The sequence below is a fragment of the Littorina saxatilis genome, linkage group LG1, assembly GCF_037325665.1.
Source record: "Littorina saxatilis isolate snail1 linkage group LG1, US_GU_Lsax_2.0, whole genome shotgun sequence".
In the NCBI taxonomy this organism is placed as follows: domain Eukaryota; kingdom Metazoa; phylum Mollusca; class Gastropoda; order Littorinimorpha; family Littorinidae; genus Littorina; species Littorina saxatilis.
This window is the reverse complement of record NC_090245.1, coordinates 14,486,800-14,504,911: the sequence shown is the minus strand read 5'-3', so window position 1 is coordinate 14,504,911 and position 18,112 is coordinate 14,486,800. Positions and strand designations below refer to the sequence as shown.

The 18,112-nt window shown below is 40.7% G+C and overlaps 1 protein-coding gene across 7 annotated transcripts in view; it reads right to left on the bottom strand.

Moving 5' to 3' along the window:
- The window catches only part of LOC138962461 (F-actin-uncapping protein LRRC16A-like), a 73,107-nt gene that overhangs the window by 9,412 nt on the left and 45,583 nt on the right, over positions 1-18,112 (bottom strand). For 4 of the 7 annotated variants that reach the window (XM_070334290.1, XM_070334324.1, XM_070334306.1 and 1 more), the window contains exons 26-35: positions 13,580-13,649; positions 12,596-12,712; positions 8,901-8,969; positions 8,015-8,155; positions 6,848-6,968; positions 5,924-6,007; positions 5,102-5,568; positions 4,534-4,685; positions 3,159-3,780; positions 676-798 (exon numbers count right to left, since the gene is read on the bottom strand). In XM_070334290.1, coding sequence (XP_070190391.1) covers positions 676-798; positions 3,159-3,780; positions 4,534-4,685; positions 5,102-5,568; positions 5,924-6,007; positions 6,848-6,968; positions 8,015-8,155; positions 8,901-8,969; positions 12,596-12,712; positions 13,580-13,649 — 1,966 coding nt within the window. Of the gene's footprint in view, positions 1-675; positions 799-1,740; positions 1,762-3,158; positions 3,781-4,533; positions 4,686-5,101; positions 5,569-5,923; positions 6,008-6,847; positions 6,969-8,014; positions 8,156-8,900; positions 8,970-12,595; positions 12,713-13,579; positions 13,650-18,112 lie in introns of all 7 variants that reach the window. The other 3 variants (XM_070334336.1, XM_070334297.1, XM_070334316.1) reach the window with 3 other exon arrangements.

Here is an 18,112-nt window from a genome sequence, read left to right as displayed (position 1 = left end):
TTCATACATAAATCTGTCTTTTCACACTTATAAACTTTATAAGTATGGCCTATCTTGAACATTGCACATCTAAATATCATGAAGGAGCTTAAAATCAGAACTATTCATTTTAAGCTTAAACTCACTTTCCCAAAGCCACAGAATAGCATGCATATTTACACAAACTTTATGCTAATTACACTCACACAGAAAGAGAAAAGACTGAGGGTTTTCAACAATTAAACTGTTGTAATGTAACATGTTAATAATTTCCCTTTCAAGAGTCCAACCCGGTAATAACATGAACATTCTTTTTGGCAATATTTACATAGGAACCTACACAATATCTATAAATCTGCATTATTGTGAAAAAAGCCAAGAAAAAACTATAAATCTTACAAAAGAACACAAATGTAAAGGCTGCATGACATCTTTGGTATTTGGAAGGAAGCAGCATCCAAATTTTTTGTATTCTTTTGAAGGAGAGAACCAAAGCAGTTTGTTTCTGATCTTGAAACCCTAAACCCAAATCTGATTCAGCGAATGCCAATATACATCCCTAAACAAACTGGATCAAAATCCACTTGGCACAAACTGACAAAAACCCAAGTAATAATTAAATTATCAAATACAGATGTCATGCCCCCTTTATGACAAAACAATTAAGACACCTGATGTAAAGGTGACAGCCCTTACCTGCTCCTGTGCTAGAGTTCTCGTCAGGCGGGGACTCCTTTTTGATGGAGGGGCGAGGTTTTGGAGCGGTGACAGGCGGTTTGGGTTTGGCGGGGGGAGCGGGCCGAGGCTTGTGTGAGGGGGCTGTACAACGGAGCATGCAGGACAGGCGTCAGTTAGCATCCAATTGATGGGGGCAATCAATGGTTTCTATTACTGGACTAGCCTGACTCTATCATTCTCAGTCACATGCCATGACTAGCATGACGACGTCTTTATTGGTTAATGGTTAAATCTGTTGCTGGACCAGCCTAGGCTGACTCATTTTCACAGTCATAAGCAACCACTAGCATCCATTTTATGGGGACAATCAATGGTTTCTATTACTGGACTAGCCTGACTATCATTCTCACAGTCACACGCCATGACTAGCAAGATGATGACTGTTCTGATTAATAGTTCAATCTTTTGTTGGACTAGCCTAGGCTGACTCATTTTGAGTCACAGGTCAAAATTAGCATACACTTTATAGGGGCATTCAATTGGTTCCGTTGTTGGATCAGCCAGACTTATTTTCAGTCACAGACCGCCAACAGTTAGCATACACTTTCTTTGGACACTCAGCACTTCATTTATTTAGTTCTTAATTTACTCCAGGTTTCTTTTCCTCCTGGTGTATATATATGCTAAATTTCCCGAAAAGAAAAGGATGAAAAGGATAATTTGAAAGATGAGTATTTACAGGTAGAAGTCAGATCAATCTTAGCATACTAATTATGAGCATATTACATGTAATTATCTGTACATAACACTGGAAACACACAAATGTACAACACAGCAGAACCTCATTAACATTCTGTCAGTTGACAGAAAGAACCAGGTTTTCCTGGCAGTAATCTTCTCACAGCAGGCATTGGAGCTGTGTAATACAGCACATGTACATGCAGCAATTAAACATGAGCTTCAGATGTTAGATGCAAGTCTGTTAAACACACTCACTTCTAACTTGCAAATGCCTGAGCTGCAACTGCCAAAGTATTCACTTTTCTCTAATATGTACAAAGTTGTATACCTTCATACGTATACCTTTTTAAATATGCATTTCATCTGAAAACAGTAGGTACTTTCTATTACATATCAGTACGTCATACATGCAAAAACACGCACACACGCACGCATGCTAGCACACACACAAACACACACAGTGACATTAATACTCTCTCTCTCAAACACCGCTCAGAAATCTAATGTCCATTGGAAGGGGAATTTGTGTTACGTTTCTTCTTGTCAAGTTAAAAAAAAGTTCAGCTATCTGTAACCCTACCCATCCCCCCCCCCCCCCCCCCCCCCCTCCCTTTCCTCATCCCCCATACACCTGCCTCCCACTAGTCAACTCATACACGTAACCTTCTCACAGACATTACCTTTGCACACTTACACAATACCATGTCCTCAATCCCCAGCACCATCACACTTCAACACTCAGATATATATACACAACACATCCCCTCCCAGGCAAGATCAAGCAACGAAGGGAAGTAATTAAAGAACTGTATGTTCTGAAAACAGCAAGTGAGAGCTATGAAACTTAAAACTTCATCGTATGGAGTGTATGATTGTTATCCACACCAGGACACATACCAATGGCTTTTATGCTATATGGCGGAATAAATTCTTGTTCTTGTTCTTGTTCTCATAAAAGTATGAAACTATGAGAGCTCACCCTTTTCTGTTGTGTATGTGACGAGCACCTACAGCTACTTCCCTTCGTTATCTCACCTTCCAATTAGAACTCTGTTCTCATTTGCTAAGCACAACCCTCCTCACGGCAGTCTTTAATCAAGTCCAAAGTTGACTTCACAAAGTCTTTTGACCGAAAACTCAGTGCTAAAGTTTCCTACGACAAGCTTCGCGAAGTATACTACCCAAAGTTGACTTCACAAAGTCTTTTGACCGAAAACTCAGTGCTAAAGTTTCCTACGACAAGCTTCGCGAAGTATACTACCCAAAGTCGCCTGTCAAATGGTTGTGTGATGTGTCTAGTGTGTTGGCGAAGTGTTTTGTGCTTGTCACCTCTCGCTTTCAGCCCTCACCGCTGGCTAGCACCGTCCTTTTCAGGACAACGCGAAAAGAGAGCAGCTTGCGTCAGTCTCTCAGCTTGCGTCAGTCTCTCCTGCCAGTACATAACCTCTCCACAGCAAGCCCTTTGTAGTGCCTCCATCGTGGCGACAGGCGTGAACTGGGTACCGAAAGGCCCCAGGCTGAACTACAAGGACTCGGAGGAGGTTGGCCCCTAGATGTGTGGCATGCAGGCCCACCGGCGTGTGGATACGCCCTGGTGCCCACGAACCAACCCCCAACTATGGGTTAAATAGCCGGGCAGGACAGGCTCGTCAACCCTGGAAGGCAGCTGTCCTAGGAGAAGATCACTCCAAAATTAAAAACTACCCAAAGTCGACTTCGCCCCGTTAAGCACAGGCTTTAGCGACATTATCTCCACATACCTGAAGACGCAGACTCTGAAGCAGGTTTGGCTGAATCGCCATTACCACCACCACCACCAGCAGACGCAGCAGGGGCGGTATCCACGGGGACCTGAACCGGTTTCCTGGGCGGTAGCAGAGCACGCGGGGCAGGACGAGGAGAAGAACCACTCTCAGACGAGTTGGCTTTCGTGGGTGGGAGCAGGGCTGTCCTCATGGGACCCGCTTCGGTAGGTTTGGCTGCAGAAGGCAATGCCGGTTTCGCACCGTTCGCTTCAGTAGGTTTGGCTGCAGAAGGCAATGCCGGTTTCGCACCGTTCGCTTCTGTACGCTTGGGAGCCGCACTAGCCTCTGCGGGTTTTGTGTGGACAGGCTGTTCTGGTTTGGTGACGACAAGTTCTGCAGGTTTAGTGATGACAGGGTCTGCTGGTAAGGTAGCGGCGGGTTCTGCTGGTTTGGTCACGACAGGCTCGGCTGGTTTGGTCACTGACGCTTCTGGGAGTTTGGCTGCAGGTTTTACCTGTTCTTCTTTGTTATTGCTGACGACGTTGTTGTTGGTCTCCTCCTTCTTGGATTCTGCTGTGGCTTTCTCCGGCTTCTTCACAGGGGAGGCGCTTTCTTTTGGCGCATCTTTTGGCTCCTCCTGGTTAAAAAAAAAGAAAGAAATGACAATCTGAAAGATTTAGAGTGGGTGTAGAGTAGAACCCCATTTTAAGACCCCACTTGATTTAGACTTTGCTATTCTTTCTTTCTTTCTTTCTTTCTTTGGTGTTTAACGTCGTTTTTAACCACGAAGGTTATATCGCGATGGGGAAAGGGGGGGAGATGGGATAGAGCCACTTGTTAATTGTTTCTTGTTCACAAAAGCACTAATCAAAAAATTGCTCCAGGGGCTTGCAACGTAGTACAATATATGACCTTACTGGGAGAATGCAAGTTTCCAGTACAAAGGACATTTATTACATACTGCTTGACTAAAATCTTTACAAATATTGACTATATTCTATACAAGAAACACTTAACAAGGGTAAAAGGAGAAACAGAATCCGTTATTTGCCTCTTACGACATGCTGGGGAGCATCGGGTAAATTCTTCCCCCTAACCCGCGGGGGGTACTTTGCTATTGCAGATCTTTTGATCGTAACATCTGTATATTTACCCCCTCTAAGACTCCCTCCAAATCAAGTAGCATTGCCACATCGCCCAGCGTCAACTGAGGACACAGTGAAAAGGCACTTTTTTTTCACTTTGTAAGAAAAGGTCACTCTTCCACAACACATACAAACCCGACGGAGTGTTTTTCCGAAATTCGTCTATTCCCAAAAGGACAAGCACCACTCCATTTCTTCATGCAACTAACATGCACGACTGGCAGCAGCTTAGCAGTGTCACTCACCGGACTGGGCAGCCTGGCAGAGAAGCGTTTCTGAGACTTAAGGTCAGCCATGATGTTGGCTCCGAATCCCATCCCCATGCGCGGAGGTCCTTTGGGTTGACGGGGAGGAGGGGTAGGCTCACCCACCTGGTCTTCCTGCTCCTCCTTTTCTTCTGCAAATGAAACAACAACAGGGATGATGCTAGGATTCATTTTCTTCCGCAAATTTAACGAAATGGCCATAAAAGTTGAGATGATTATCCAAATTTTACATACTTTACTTAACTTTATTTGGTGTTTAACGTCGTTTTCAACCACGAAGGTTATATCACGACGGGGCCAAATTTTACAGTGGTTCTTGGCTTCAAGTACCAATACCTTTTATGCTTTTATACAAAATCCAGAGTACTGGTCAAGAAACGCAGACGCACGATGCAATTGAAAACTGTGACTTTCGTACGTATTAGTTGACTTAATTAACCTCCACCTTAACTAATGAGTTTATTAAAAGTTACAGCAAACGAATGAAGCAAAACGTAGGAGTCAAAGACGACATCAGACAGAATCTTCAGTATAAACCGTCGCCTACCTTCAGCAGAGGCACCAGCTTCCTCTGCTTCCTCTTTCTCCTCCTTCTCCGACGTTGATGACCTGCTTGACCTTGACCTCTCGTCTTCCCTCCCGCTGTCTGAGCGTGTCAGTTCCACAGAGGGTGCCTTGTCCTTGACCTTCAGAGAGTCTTCATCATCCAGGCTCTCCTCTGACGCATGAGGGGCCATAAGTTTGGTTCGCTGCGGCACGACCTTGGGGTCCACGAGGACAAGGGGAGGAGTCGAGGAGAGGGCAGAATCAGGTCGCGGGGATTTGGGCGACTCAGGCCGACTCATTCTGGGGGATTTCTCGCTCCTGGTGTAGATTTTGCTGGTTTCCGTTCTCTGAGGAATCGGGGCGTCAACAGGCTTTTCTCGCATGAACGTCTCAGGCTTTTTCTCCTTATCCTTGGCGTCACTTTTGCTGGTTTTGTGGCGGAAAAAGTTGCTGATCCCTGATGAGAACCTGAGAGAAAGCAGATTTTGCAAATTCAAACAATTAATTAGTTTAGTGATCCCATTTAAAGAAAATGATTTTTGCAACTTAATCATCAGTTCAGATACTGAATACAATGTACTGTTTTCAAAGTGAATGACATTTTGTTCAATTAAAAAAAAAAAAAATTCAATGTGTTTTGATGCTAAATTCCCAGTGTGTGAACTATTCATCATCCTTGTTGCCCTTCCATTTATACTGCCTGTCATGTCTTTCTCACTTTTTCAAAAGCATTGTGTTACCTTTTAATTTGCCCCTATTATATAAAATATTATTTTTGGAAGAAATTTGATAATTGAAATCTACAGATGTTTAATTTTCTCACCCTTTTTCTTTCTTCTCCTTGTCATCTTTCTTGTCACTCTTGAAAGGATTCATCGGTGACCATTTCTTCTTTTCCGGCTTTGAACTGCAACACACAATATTTTCATGTCATTTTGAAGTAGAGTGACAAGGTGTTGTGTTACCATCAGTGACTCATACTATATCTTTGCCTGTGCGTGTATTGTATGTTTGGTCGTTTTCTTTGCCTGTGCATGTATAGTTTGTTGGTTATGTTTGGTCGGTTTCTTTGCCTGTGCGTGTATAGTATGCTTGGTCGATGTATGTATTGTAAAGCGCTAAGAGTAGACATTTTTCTAGAATAGCGCTATAAAAGTTTGCATTATTATTATTATTAAATCTGATGCACTGAACTCGTTCATAACTGACACAACACACAGGTCTGCAACCTCTTTCTATTACCTTGTTAAAAGTGTACACAAACTTCCATAGCATATCTCTTGTTTTGTTACTTCATTCATTCCTCATTTCGTCATCGTGGAATTTTGGCCTTACTCGTTTCTTTGCAATTTAGATGTTTTTTGGGCTTTAGACTAAGTAAATCATTCTCCATACCAAGTATCCTCTAAAACAGGATGGACAATACATGTTTTAACATTCTTTTACCTTTTTCTTTTATCTAATTCTATCCATACCACTTACCAGGTACAAATATAAACACTATTACATAATACAAATAATCAGTTTGGGCCTTCTGTTAAAAAGCTGTCTAACATGAGTTATGCCAAAATTCGATTTGTCCTTTTTTTCTGTCCCTCCCCCTCCCCCCCCCCCCCCCCCCCCCCCTCCCCTCCCTGAACCAGCAAAAAGTTCAATAAAGACAGTACAACACCTCAATAACAAAACTGCAAGCATACACACAACACTGAGAACTACACAAAAGAGATGATGAACCACTCAAACTCACCTGATCGTGTCATCGGTAGAAGGCCTTCTGTTCGAGGAAACTTTGGTCTTCTCTGTCGGCTCTGGGGAAGTTGGCGTTGCCGCATAGAACGTGTTGATCCCATCATCTGCTGCTTCCTCTACTGTTGAGTTCAAACATAAAACAGTGTAGGGAAAGGGTGGCCGAGTGGTAAGTGCACTTGCCTCGGAAGCGAGAGGTTGCGAGTTCGACCCTGGGTCGGGGCGTAAGCAATTTTCTTCCCCCTTTCCTAGCCCAGGCAGTGGGTTCAAGTGCTAGTCTTTCGGATGAGACGAAAAACCGAGGTCCCTTCGTGTACACTACATTGGGGTGTGCACGTTAAAGATCCCACGATTGACAAAAGGGTCTTTCCTGGCAAAATTGTATAGGCATAGATAAAAAATGTCCACCAAATACCCGTGTGACTTGGAATAATAGGCCGTGAAAAGTAAATATTCGCCGTAATGGCTTGAGATTTACTGGCCGATGTGAATGCGTGATATATTGTGTAAAAAAATTCCATCTCACACGGCAAAAATTAATATGTAAAGCGCTTAGAGAACGTCAAGCACTATATAAATCTCCCATATATAGACAAAAATAAAAAGAACAGGAAAACTGGGAAGGCAGGTGGGGGGGGGGGGGGGGGGGGGGGGGGATTCTACAAATATCAATGATCAAAGGCAGAAGTTTTCACTACAGGAAAAGGGTGCTGGGGAGTGGCAGTTGTACAACATTTTAAGTTGCAAAAATATCCATTTTCAAGGTCAGAAGTTCTCACCACACAATAAGAAAAGAAGGGAGGATTCACAAGCTTCCCTCTTCTATAAACATTAAGGATAAGAATAAGGATGAGATTTCATATAGTCCTGTGAGGATACCCCATAGAAATTCCTTATGCCCTTTTTTAAAGCAGAAGGAATAAATGGGAATAACCTTGTTTGTTATTGCTTCTCAGCAGATCTTTCAAATCTTCATTTCTCTCCACAGTTGGAGAAAACCTGTGTCAGCAACATAACAGTGTCAATTGTTTGTTTTCTTCCCCCAAAAGCGTACAGTCAAACACGTAAAAACCCACTCTAGCAAAAGCATGGGTGAACGTGGCAGTTTCAGCATATGAACGAAGAAGAAGACGACGACTTTGTTTTCCACCTAGTACGTGTTTTTTACCTGGTGCAACAGGCCGTGTGGCTGCCCGCGTCTTGGGTCGCTTGGGTCGTGTCTTGTTGAGGTGTTCCAGTCTCGTTGGCTGCACTGGCTGAATGTCTGGCAACGTGTTTAAGGCATCCCTCGACCCTTTGGGCGTCGAGTCTGAGAAGGCATGAGTATTGTGTCAGTCAGTAGCATTTGTCATAGAGACAACACGGATCAGTGGATAAGTTAAAAACAAAAATCCCCCCCCCCCCCCCCCCCCCAAAAAAAAAATTCAGAAAGATTGCAAAACTTCAAGTGCTTGGAGCTCTGAATTCGGAACTTGCGCTATAGAAAAGTGATTTATGATTACATGTATCATGAAAAAGAGTTAATTTTTGTATCAGACAACATGCAAGAGAGAGAATAGCTCCAAAGTCAAGTCTATCATCGTCTGCAATTACTCAGGCTTTAGGACTGTTCTTCACCTTAATATTTGAGCTTGCAGGCATGAAAATGATAGTTACACAAACACTTTCAATTAAACTGACCAGTTTATAAATATTTTGATGCGCAATGCAAATTATATACATGCACGTAAGAACACACAGAATATAATTATATCAACAGCCATACATGTATTTACACATGGAAGAATGATATGATGTGTGCAAGCACAGAGTGTACATTTAAAAGATAATTCTAAAAAAACAACTAAATAAAAAACTCCCCATCCTAAATATCATTTTCAGACTCTATGGGAATTTTTTTTTTGGAATTGGAAGAAAAAAAATTAACAATACAATACGCAAAGTCAGGTGTAGATTACTTTTGTAGCACTGGAATTCATATATTTATATAATAGAAAATGAACCTATAATCAACCAAATATTGTGTCCATAATTAATACAGGTAATCGGCCCACCTTTACTACGAGACTCTGAAATCTTATCCAGCGAAGTGGTCGATTTGGTCTCCGCCCCCTCTAACTCATCTGAATAGAAAATAGGTAACATTTTCAGCATCATCAATTTTACACTTTTGGGACCACATAAAAGTGTTTGAACACTGCAGGCATCCTCTCATAACATATATTTTGGCACAGGGACAACAACACTGGTGTCCTCTCATAGGAAGTGTCCTCTCATCGCAGGGATCTGATGACGTAATAGGTACCACTGTAGTAATTCCCATCTGTTGCATTCAATTTTGCTGTATCTTTCATCTACAGCCTAACAAGTTAGTCTTTTCAAAATCATATGCTTTAAACATAAACCATGTGCAGCGTGCATACTAAGCTTGTAAAACAAATTGTGTCGCTACTCACAGTTTCTAAAAGCAAAGTTTTCAAGCTTATTCATTGCAAATACTAACCTGAAGGAGAAAATTAATTGTCACCTTTTAGACTTTTATCTAAGTTAAATGTTTCTTAATGATCACAACAATGACTACAGGGCAAAATGTTAAGTACAGTGCACGTGCTGCAACTAACTCGTTGTACTTTGAAACTCCAACTAAAGAATTGGCCACTACATGTCAGTTTGTTTGAACAAAGACATTAGACCTGTGTATTAGTCTTTGTTCTCGAAACAACGAATACCTTTCAGACACACTTTTACCCCACTTTTCAGTCCTTTTTACATTAATAGTCAAGTTTTGACTAAATGTTTTAACATAGAGGGGGAATCGAGACGAGGGTTGTGGTGTGTGTGTGTGTGTGTGTGTGCGTGTGCGCATGCGTGTGTGTACAGCGATTCAGAGAAAACTACTGGACCGATCTTCATCAAATTTTACATGAGAGTTCCTGGGTAAGATATCCCCAGACGTTTTTTTCATTTTTTCAATAAATGTATTTGATGACGTCATATCCGGCTTTTTGTGAAAGTTGAGGCAGCACTGTCACGCCCTGAATTTTCAATCAAATTGATTGAAATTTTGGTCAAGCAATCTTCGACAAAGTCCGGACTATGGGATTGAATTTCAGCTTGGCAGCTTAAAAATTAGTTAATTAGTTTGCTCATTAAAGTTGTCATTAAAATCGAGTTTTCACTAACAGATTTAAAAATGATTGAATCGTATTCCTCAATTCCTCCTGAATTCAAAAATATATACATATGTCATGTTTACTCTAAAAATGTGCTCAGAATGACAGAAAATAGGTTAAGTAAGTACTGCGCTCGCACGCTTCGCGGAGACGAGCGTGACCCGTCTCGGTCTTTTGATGTGGTTACTCGAGACTATCAGTCTTACTATAGTCTCGGCGATGACTTTTTGTTTGTTAATTAATCTGTTACTTTGATGCCGACAGCTTGACTAAATGTTTTTATATCGCTTCACGCGACTTGTTTTTGTTTATCCCACAATGAAGCACATGTAGCATTCTGTACTAAATATTCTCCCATGCACAAAATTGAAAAACGACTTCACTAACTATCATTTCTGCAAGCAATCTCACATCAAGCAGCTATAACTTTTCATTTGAAGTATTGTTTGTGCACAAAGCCTTGATGGTTAAAAAACAAACATCTAAGCGACACTATGTTAAACTAACATGAAACTGAATTCTACATGCTTTTGCTTATGCCCTTGGACACAAAAATGAACATTCAAAGATAACTCTAAAGCTTTCTTTCTTTCTTTATTTGGTGTTTAACGTCGTTTTCAACCACGAAGGTTATATCGCGACGAGGGAAAGGGGGGAGATGGGATAGGGGAAAGGGGGGAGATGGGATAGAGCCACTTGTTAAGTGTTTCTTGTTCACAAAAGCACTAATCAAAAAATTGCTCCAGGGGCTTGCAACCTAGTACAATATATGACCTTACTGGGAGAATGCAAGTTTCCAGTACAAAGGACTAAACATTTCTTACATACTGCTTGACTAAAATCTTTACAAACATTGACTATATTCTATACAAGAACCACTTAACAAGGGTAATAAGTGAAGAATTTTATGGGTGAGAAAAGGAAAGTAAAAGGACTTTGGGGAGGCAGAAATAGAGAAGAAACAAGAAAAAGATCCTAATTAGGTTCACGGCATCGAGAGTGATGCGACCTTCTCTCAGAAGTTAGTAGAGAAGGCTCCCCCATCCACCACCCGGGGGACACGCCTCTACGCCAATTAGGGGGCGCGAGGAACTCTAAAGCTACGACTTCATTCATGCAGTGGCTGCCAATACACTTTCAATAGCTTTGCATGATCTGCATGTGTCTGCATGACCCCCCGCGGGTTAGGGGGAGTCCCATATTGGTTGGGACAAGAAAGAATTTACCCGATGCTCCCCAGCATGTCGTAAGAGGCGACTAACGGATTCTGTTTCTCCTTTTACCCTTGTTAAGTGTTTCTTGTATAGAATATAGTCAATTTTTTTAAAGATTTTAGTCAAGCAGTATGTAAGAAATGTTAAGTCCTTTGTACTGGAAACTTGCATTCTCCCAGTAAGGTCATACATTGTACTACGTTGCAAGCCCCTGGAGCAAATGTTTGATTAGTACTTTTGTGAGCAAGAAACAATTGACAAGTGGCTCTATCCCATCTCCCCCCTTTCCCCGTCGCGATATAACCTTGAATGGTTGAAAACGACGTTAAACACCAAATAAAGAAAAAGAAAAGTGTCTGCATATTACGCACAATTTCAACAGCTTTGCATGATCTGCATGTGTCTGCATATTATGCACAATTTTAATAGCTTAATTGCATGATCTTTGTGTGTCTGCATATTATGCACTTTCAATAGCTTTGCATGATCTGCACGTGTCTGCATATTATGCACAATTTCAATAGCTTTGCATGATCTGCCTGTGTCTGCATATTATGCACAGTAGCCTGATCTCTGATGGCCCACGGTGCATTTTTCTCACATTTGTCTTCACCTACTGGTATTAAAGATTTAATCAGGTGACCAAGATAGAACTCATCACTGGTATGGCCCTGAAATATCTTGTTCTTGCTCAAGGGTTTTGCATCCAATTTTGTGTCCTATTTCATAACAAACCACGCAAACAAAACGCAGTATTTTCCTAGCCTCTATATTAGGTCACACATGAGAACTAGGATGCATGCAAAGCGATCTCATTGACTCAAATTAAATACAAAAATACTGGGCATGACTCGTATATTACTCTGAAACTGTACCCCTAAAGCTCATAAAAATATGTCTGATTTCAGCCAAAAGTCAGAAAATTGTCCCATGCATAAGCCAGCCACCGGAATGAAGTCCCACTCCCAGCTTACTGCTGAACAACCGATGCCTATTTCTTTAAGTTGGGACATGCTTGCGGCTAGCCGCTCGCGTAGCTAAGAAGCGAGAGTGTATGTGAAACAGTTTGATGGCTAGCTACCCAAGAATTAAACACCATTGGTTGATTCGAAAAAGGTCGTCTGCACTGGTCGGTAAACAGCCTGATGGAGAGCCAATTGGATTGGCAGCTGCGTGGCTGCCTTTTTTTCTCGCATAGCGAGCAACCCCAAGGCATCCTCGCCTTCGCTTGCGAAATCCTTGCGTCCCTCGCAGCGAGAATTACCCAAGAAACGGTACTTCCTCGCCCAACTCGCCCATTCTCGCCTTAAAGAAACGGGGGGACTGCCCAGCACACTGCCCAGCACACCCAGCCCCTAGTACCTGCTTTGTCTTCAGTCATGGCCACTCTGTCAGCTGCCACTACCTCCTCCTTCTCTGGACTGTGGTCCCTGACAGAGTCTGAGGTGCCCTGCACTTTGGGTGCAAGCAGGTCGCGGTCTGTGCGTCGCATGCACGGCACAGCACAGACAAGCAGCCAGGCAGACAAAAACATAAACAGCAAGCCCACAAATAAGCAGAGGCAGGAGAGGGTTTAGTATATGTACAGAGACGATGTTCAAGTGCCTGTGACTTACTACTTAAAAATGCTACAAAGCTGTGAAAATGCAACCAGACACATCAATTTTGTATTGATTTAAAAAAACATTCATAATTATTTCATCTGGGTTTCCTTGACATCATTTTCAAAAAGGCTCACCCAAAAATCAGCAAACTCATTCGAATTCATGAAGTTGGCATTCCTGGGGTTTAAAACTAAAACTTTTAGTACAAAATAGAAAGATTCTACAAAAGCATTACAGATAAAATTAGAAGTCAAATGCAAAAGGTAAACAGCCATGGCTGTCTTTACATTAACTACAAACATTCAGCACTGTGAGCCTACTGTAGTGAACAGGAAATAAGACAGGCGTGCAACGTACAAAAACATCTCAGTAATGAATCTAAAGCAGTCAAAAAATATGAGACAAAAGATCATCTGTTTTAGGCACATCTGCTGTCAGTATAAAATATTCTTTAAATCCTCCTAACTAATATTACTGTGAAAAATCACACCAAGAAAACAAAAACACATTTTTCAATATATATATACAATCATTAACCAAGCATTATAAGTTTCTGTATACTACTCCAACCAACCCACAAAGTTTAAATCCCAAAATCCAGAAGATTTACCTGTGTCTGAAACCTTTAATAATTAACATTAAAAACATTAAAATTAAAAAAAACTCAACCATAAATTCCAAACATGATAAATCACACAAACACCTTTAAGCTTTACAAGAAATAAAATCAAAACTAACAAACCTATTACAGATTGTGGGCGTAGTTTGCGAGAGAAGACACTCTTTTTCTTTGAACTCAACTTGGGCGAACCCTGCAAAGGAAAAACAAATAATGAGTTTCTTTAAACGGTACACTAGTCATCAAAAGCATAAACAGACACATGCAAGCATACATGCATGTGCCGCGATGCACGCACACACTCACACTGCAACACACATACACAGGCATATATCAGCCATCACATTGACAGACTTGAACCCGATTGCATGAGTTTACACTCGAATAATTCATCCAATCCTTTTTTGTCGAGAGCTCAAACATTTGATTATTTTTGTGAAAACGATCACACCACAGAAGAGTTACTAAGCACAGGATTCAATCACAATTTGTAAAAACAAAGTATTCACCTGTTACACTAGATAAGCAAACAGAACTTTACAGTGAATTCAAAGTTTTCATTTCTAAAGTACTGTTTGAACTAATACAACATGTGCTGAGTGCCACCTCTGACTTAATAATAAGATCATTCCAAACAGTATTTTCTCTGAGCTGCTGCAATTAAAAATAATAACAAGATGAGACTGATCAAGTAAGACAGTATTTTTTGCTAAAAATGTTGATCTTCAGACAGCTTCATTCTTGTCAGTTAAATTCAAACCTGCAACACCAATTAAATTTTACTAGTACATGTATCAAACTGGCAATTTTTCAGTAATATTCTTTTGGCTGCATTCAAATATAAATAATGTTACTTAAAGAAATGATAAATCAATAATTATAATGGTGCTTATTGGCTCTTTCTACCATGAGATATGGTCACTTATAGTGGTTCACTACCTTATTTTGGTCACATTTCATAAGGGTCAAAGTGACCTTGACCTTGATCATATGGGACCAAATGTGTCTCATGATGAAAGCATAACATGTGCCCCACATAATTTTTAAGTTTGAAACAGTTATCTTCCATAGTTCAGGGTCAAGGTCACTTCAAAATATGTATACAATCCAACTTTGAAGAGCTCCTGTGACCTTGACCTTGAAGCAAGGTAAACCAAACTGGTATCAAAAGATGGGGCTTACTTTGCCCTATATATCATATATAGGTGAGGTATTGAATCTAAAAAAATTCAGAGAAAATGGGAAAAATAGCTGTTTTTTAGACAACATTTATGGCCCCTGCGACCTTGACCTTGAAGCAAGGTCAAGATGCTATGTATGTTTTTTGGGGCCTTGTCATCATACACCATCTTGCCAAATTTGGTACTGATAGACTGAATAGTGTCCAAGAAATATTCAACGTTAAAGTTTTCCGGCCGGCCGGCCGGCCGGCCGGACGGCCGGACGACTCGGGTGAGTACATAGACTCACTTTTGCTTCGCATGTGAGTCAAAAAGGAAAATTGTTAAATCAATTTCATTGGATCAGAAATTTCAGTTGCACTAAATAGTACACTAGACTTTTTGATAAAGAAAACAAAAAGTTAGACAATCTAAAGCGCTGCCGTGGAATTAGCTCAATCTATGTAGAACATCAGGAACAGGCAATATCAGTTACAGAGTGCATACATGGCCTCCCATCCCAGGTATATAAACTGTATTACTGATGTTCACTCACTGTGAGCATGCATTTTTAAATACAGTTCTTTGGTTCAAAGACGAAAAACCTTCAGGCATTATGTTGAATCAGGTGATGTTCTATTACTTATGAATTTCTGTTCATTATCTCATAATTATTTGCCTGTCTGAATCCACTTCAAATACCACTTGGTCGATGCACGTACTGCTGACTGTTTCATTCCGCTATGATTAAACTTTTTATTTACTAACCGTTCTTATTTTTTTATTTAAGGGAATGCCAGCTAAGAGTCTAAATCAACCTTGATTTAATTCCAACTGTCATTTCAAAACACACTCTGTGCTAAGCCTTTCACATGAACTTCAGAAAGTTAAAATAGTCATGGTAGTCATGTACACCAATCTAATATGTCATGCATGCTTCTATCTAAATCAGCAAAGTTAACATCCCCCCACACTCACTTTCACACATTTCAACTTCACAAAACACAAACGGGAACAGGGAAAAAATCATAAAACGGCTGGTAAAGCCATTTATACAACAGGGAGAGATCAATGAAAGGGGGAGGACATGCTGACTTATTCACTATCAAACTTTGAATTGAAACTACTCCCATGTAAAATAAAATTTTAAAAAAAGAGGCAAAAGTGCTCCGCACAACTGAGCATATTGACGGAGGTCAAACAAAGGCAAGCGCAGTGGAAACGTTGAAAGTGCCATGACGCCAACACAGCACGGCACAAAAACCCAGTGCACGGGAAATCCACAACAACAAAAACCATGCTCTAGCTGCGCCATGCCTCGATCACTCTCACCATCAGGCCCATCATAATACTGTGCAGTCCTGTGCGAACATTCCTATCATCCTAGTGAAAGACAAGGTAGCCATTGAACATTTGGGTCAGACTCAAATCATAATACAAACATTTGGGTCACATTCAGGTCATACAAATCCAAAACATTGGTCAGACTCAAATATAAAAAAAATTCCTAATTAAATTGAAAGGGGGAGAGAAAAAAATTCTCAAAAAAACTGAGACAAAAATGTGCACACCTATCCATGCATGCACACTCACTAATTGAAGAATAAATAACATTTGTGCAAACAAATCAAAAGAATACAGATCGAATTACTACATTGGCAGTCAAAACGCTTCAAATCATGACAGTAAGTGAGTAACACCCTAAACAGTAAACACTGAAGTGAAATATTGAGACGCTCGGACAAAAAACTGAAAATACTGAACAACACAGTACGTACATGTACTCACCACACAAATAAAACACCTCGTATTCCAAAACATGTCAAAAGAAAAAGCTGGACAGTTGTACAAGTCCCCTGTAAGATTCTAAACCTGTGTATTTCAGAAACAGTGCTACTGTGAGCTACACACATTTCAAATGTTAAGATATGTTAATGCTTTAAAGGCCACAGATTTTGATTTCCTCATTAAAAGAATATGAACACTGGAGTCCAGGAAAAAGATAACCATGTCCCCAGTTAAGAAATGAAGTAGTCTGTCCTGATACTCAGATAAAATGAAACACCATTGCATGAGGACAAGTAATGACCTAAGATCCCAGGGATCACTGGTCACAGAAATCTGTCAGTCAGCCAGTTTAAAGCAGATTAAATGTCCAACTAGATGGCAAAATTATCAGCTCAGCTAGTCCGCCAGGAATACACACTTTGCCGTTCAGGGCTATAATGCTGGTTCTACATAATTGACATACACAAGGCTATACTTTTGCCAACCAGATTACTCTATTTCAGCACCCTCTTTCTTTTCTTTCCGGTCTTTCCAGGAGAAACCCTTGATATAATGCTTATTAGGTCGATGATCAGTACATTGTACATGATGAATGTAGTTACTCACTACCACTAACAGGTATACATGAAAGCTTAAAGGCACCTTCTTCCCATTTTATATTCACCACCACAGATCTATTCAGGCTTTGACACATGGACACATCCCAAAAATCAACAGCGTGCCTGCATTCTGCGCAGAGCAGAATATTTTGGTTGAATTAATTCAGCTGAATTACATGGGTGTCGCTTATGAATTCAATGATTCAACAAAAAAGTACCATTCAGCACACCGGCACGGTTGGCCTAGTGGTAAGGCGTCCGCCCCGTGATCGGGAGGTCGTGGGTTCAAACCACGGCTGGGTCATACCTAAGACTTTAAAATTGGTAATCTAATGGCTGCTCCGCCTGGCGTCTGGCATTATGGGGTTAGTGCTAGGACTGGTTGGTCGATCCGGTGTCAGAATAATGTGACTGGGTGAGACATGAAGCCTGTGCTGCGACTTCTGTCTTGTGTGTGGCGCATGTTATATGTCAAAGCAGCACCGCCCTGATATGGCCCTTCATGGTCGGCTGGGCGTTAAACAAAGAAACCAACAAACCAACAAACAAACAAACCAAGAAACCAAGAAACCAACAAACAAACCAACAAACAAACCAACAAACAACAACAAACAAACAAACCAACAAACAAAACAACAAACAAACCAAAAAACAAACCAACAAACAAACCAACAAACAAACCAACAAACAAACCAACAAACCAACCAACAAACCAACAAACCAACAAACAAACAAACCAACAAACAAACCAACCAACCAACCAACCAACAAACCAACAAACAAACCAACAAACAAACCAACAAACAAACAAACAAACCAAAAAACAAACCAACAAACAAACCAAAAAACAAACCAAAAAACAAACCAACAAACAAACCAACAAACAAACAAAGAAACCAACAAACAAACAAACCAACAAACAAAACAACAAACAAACCAAAAAACAAACCAACAAACCAACAAACAAACCAACAAACTAACAAACCAACAAACAAACCAACAAACCAACAAACAAACCAACAAACCAACAAACAAACCAACAAACAAACCAACAAACAAACCAACAAACCAACAAACCAACAAACAAACAAACCAACCAACAAACCAAC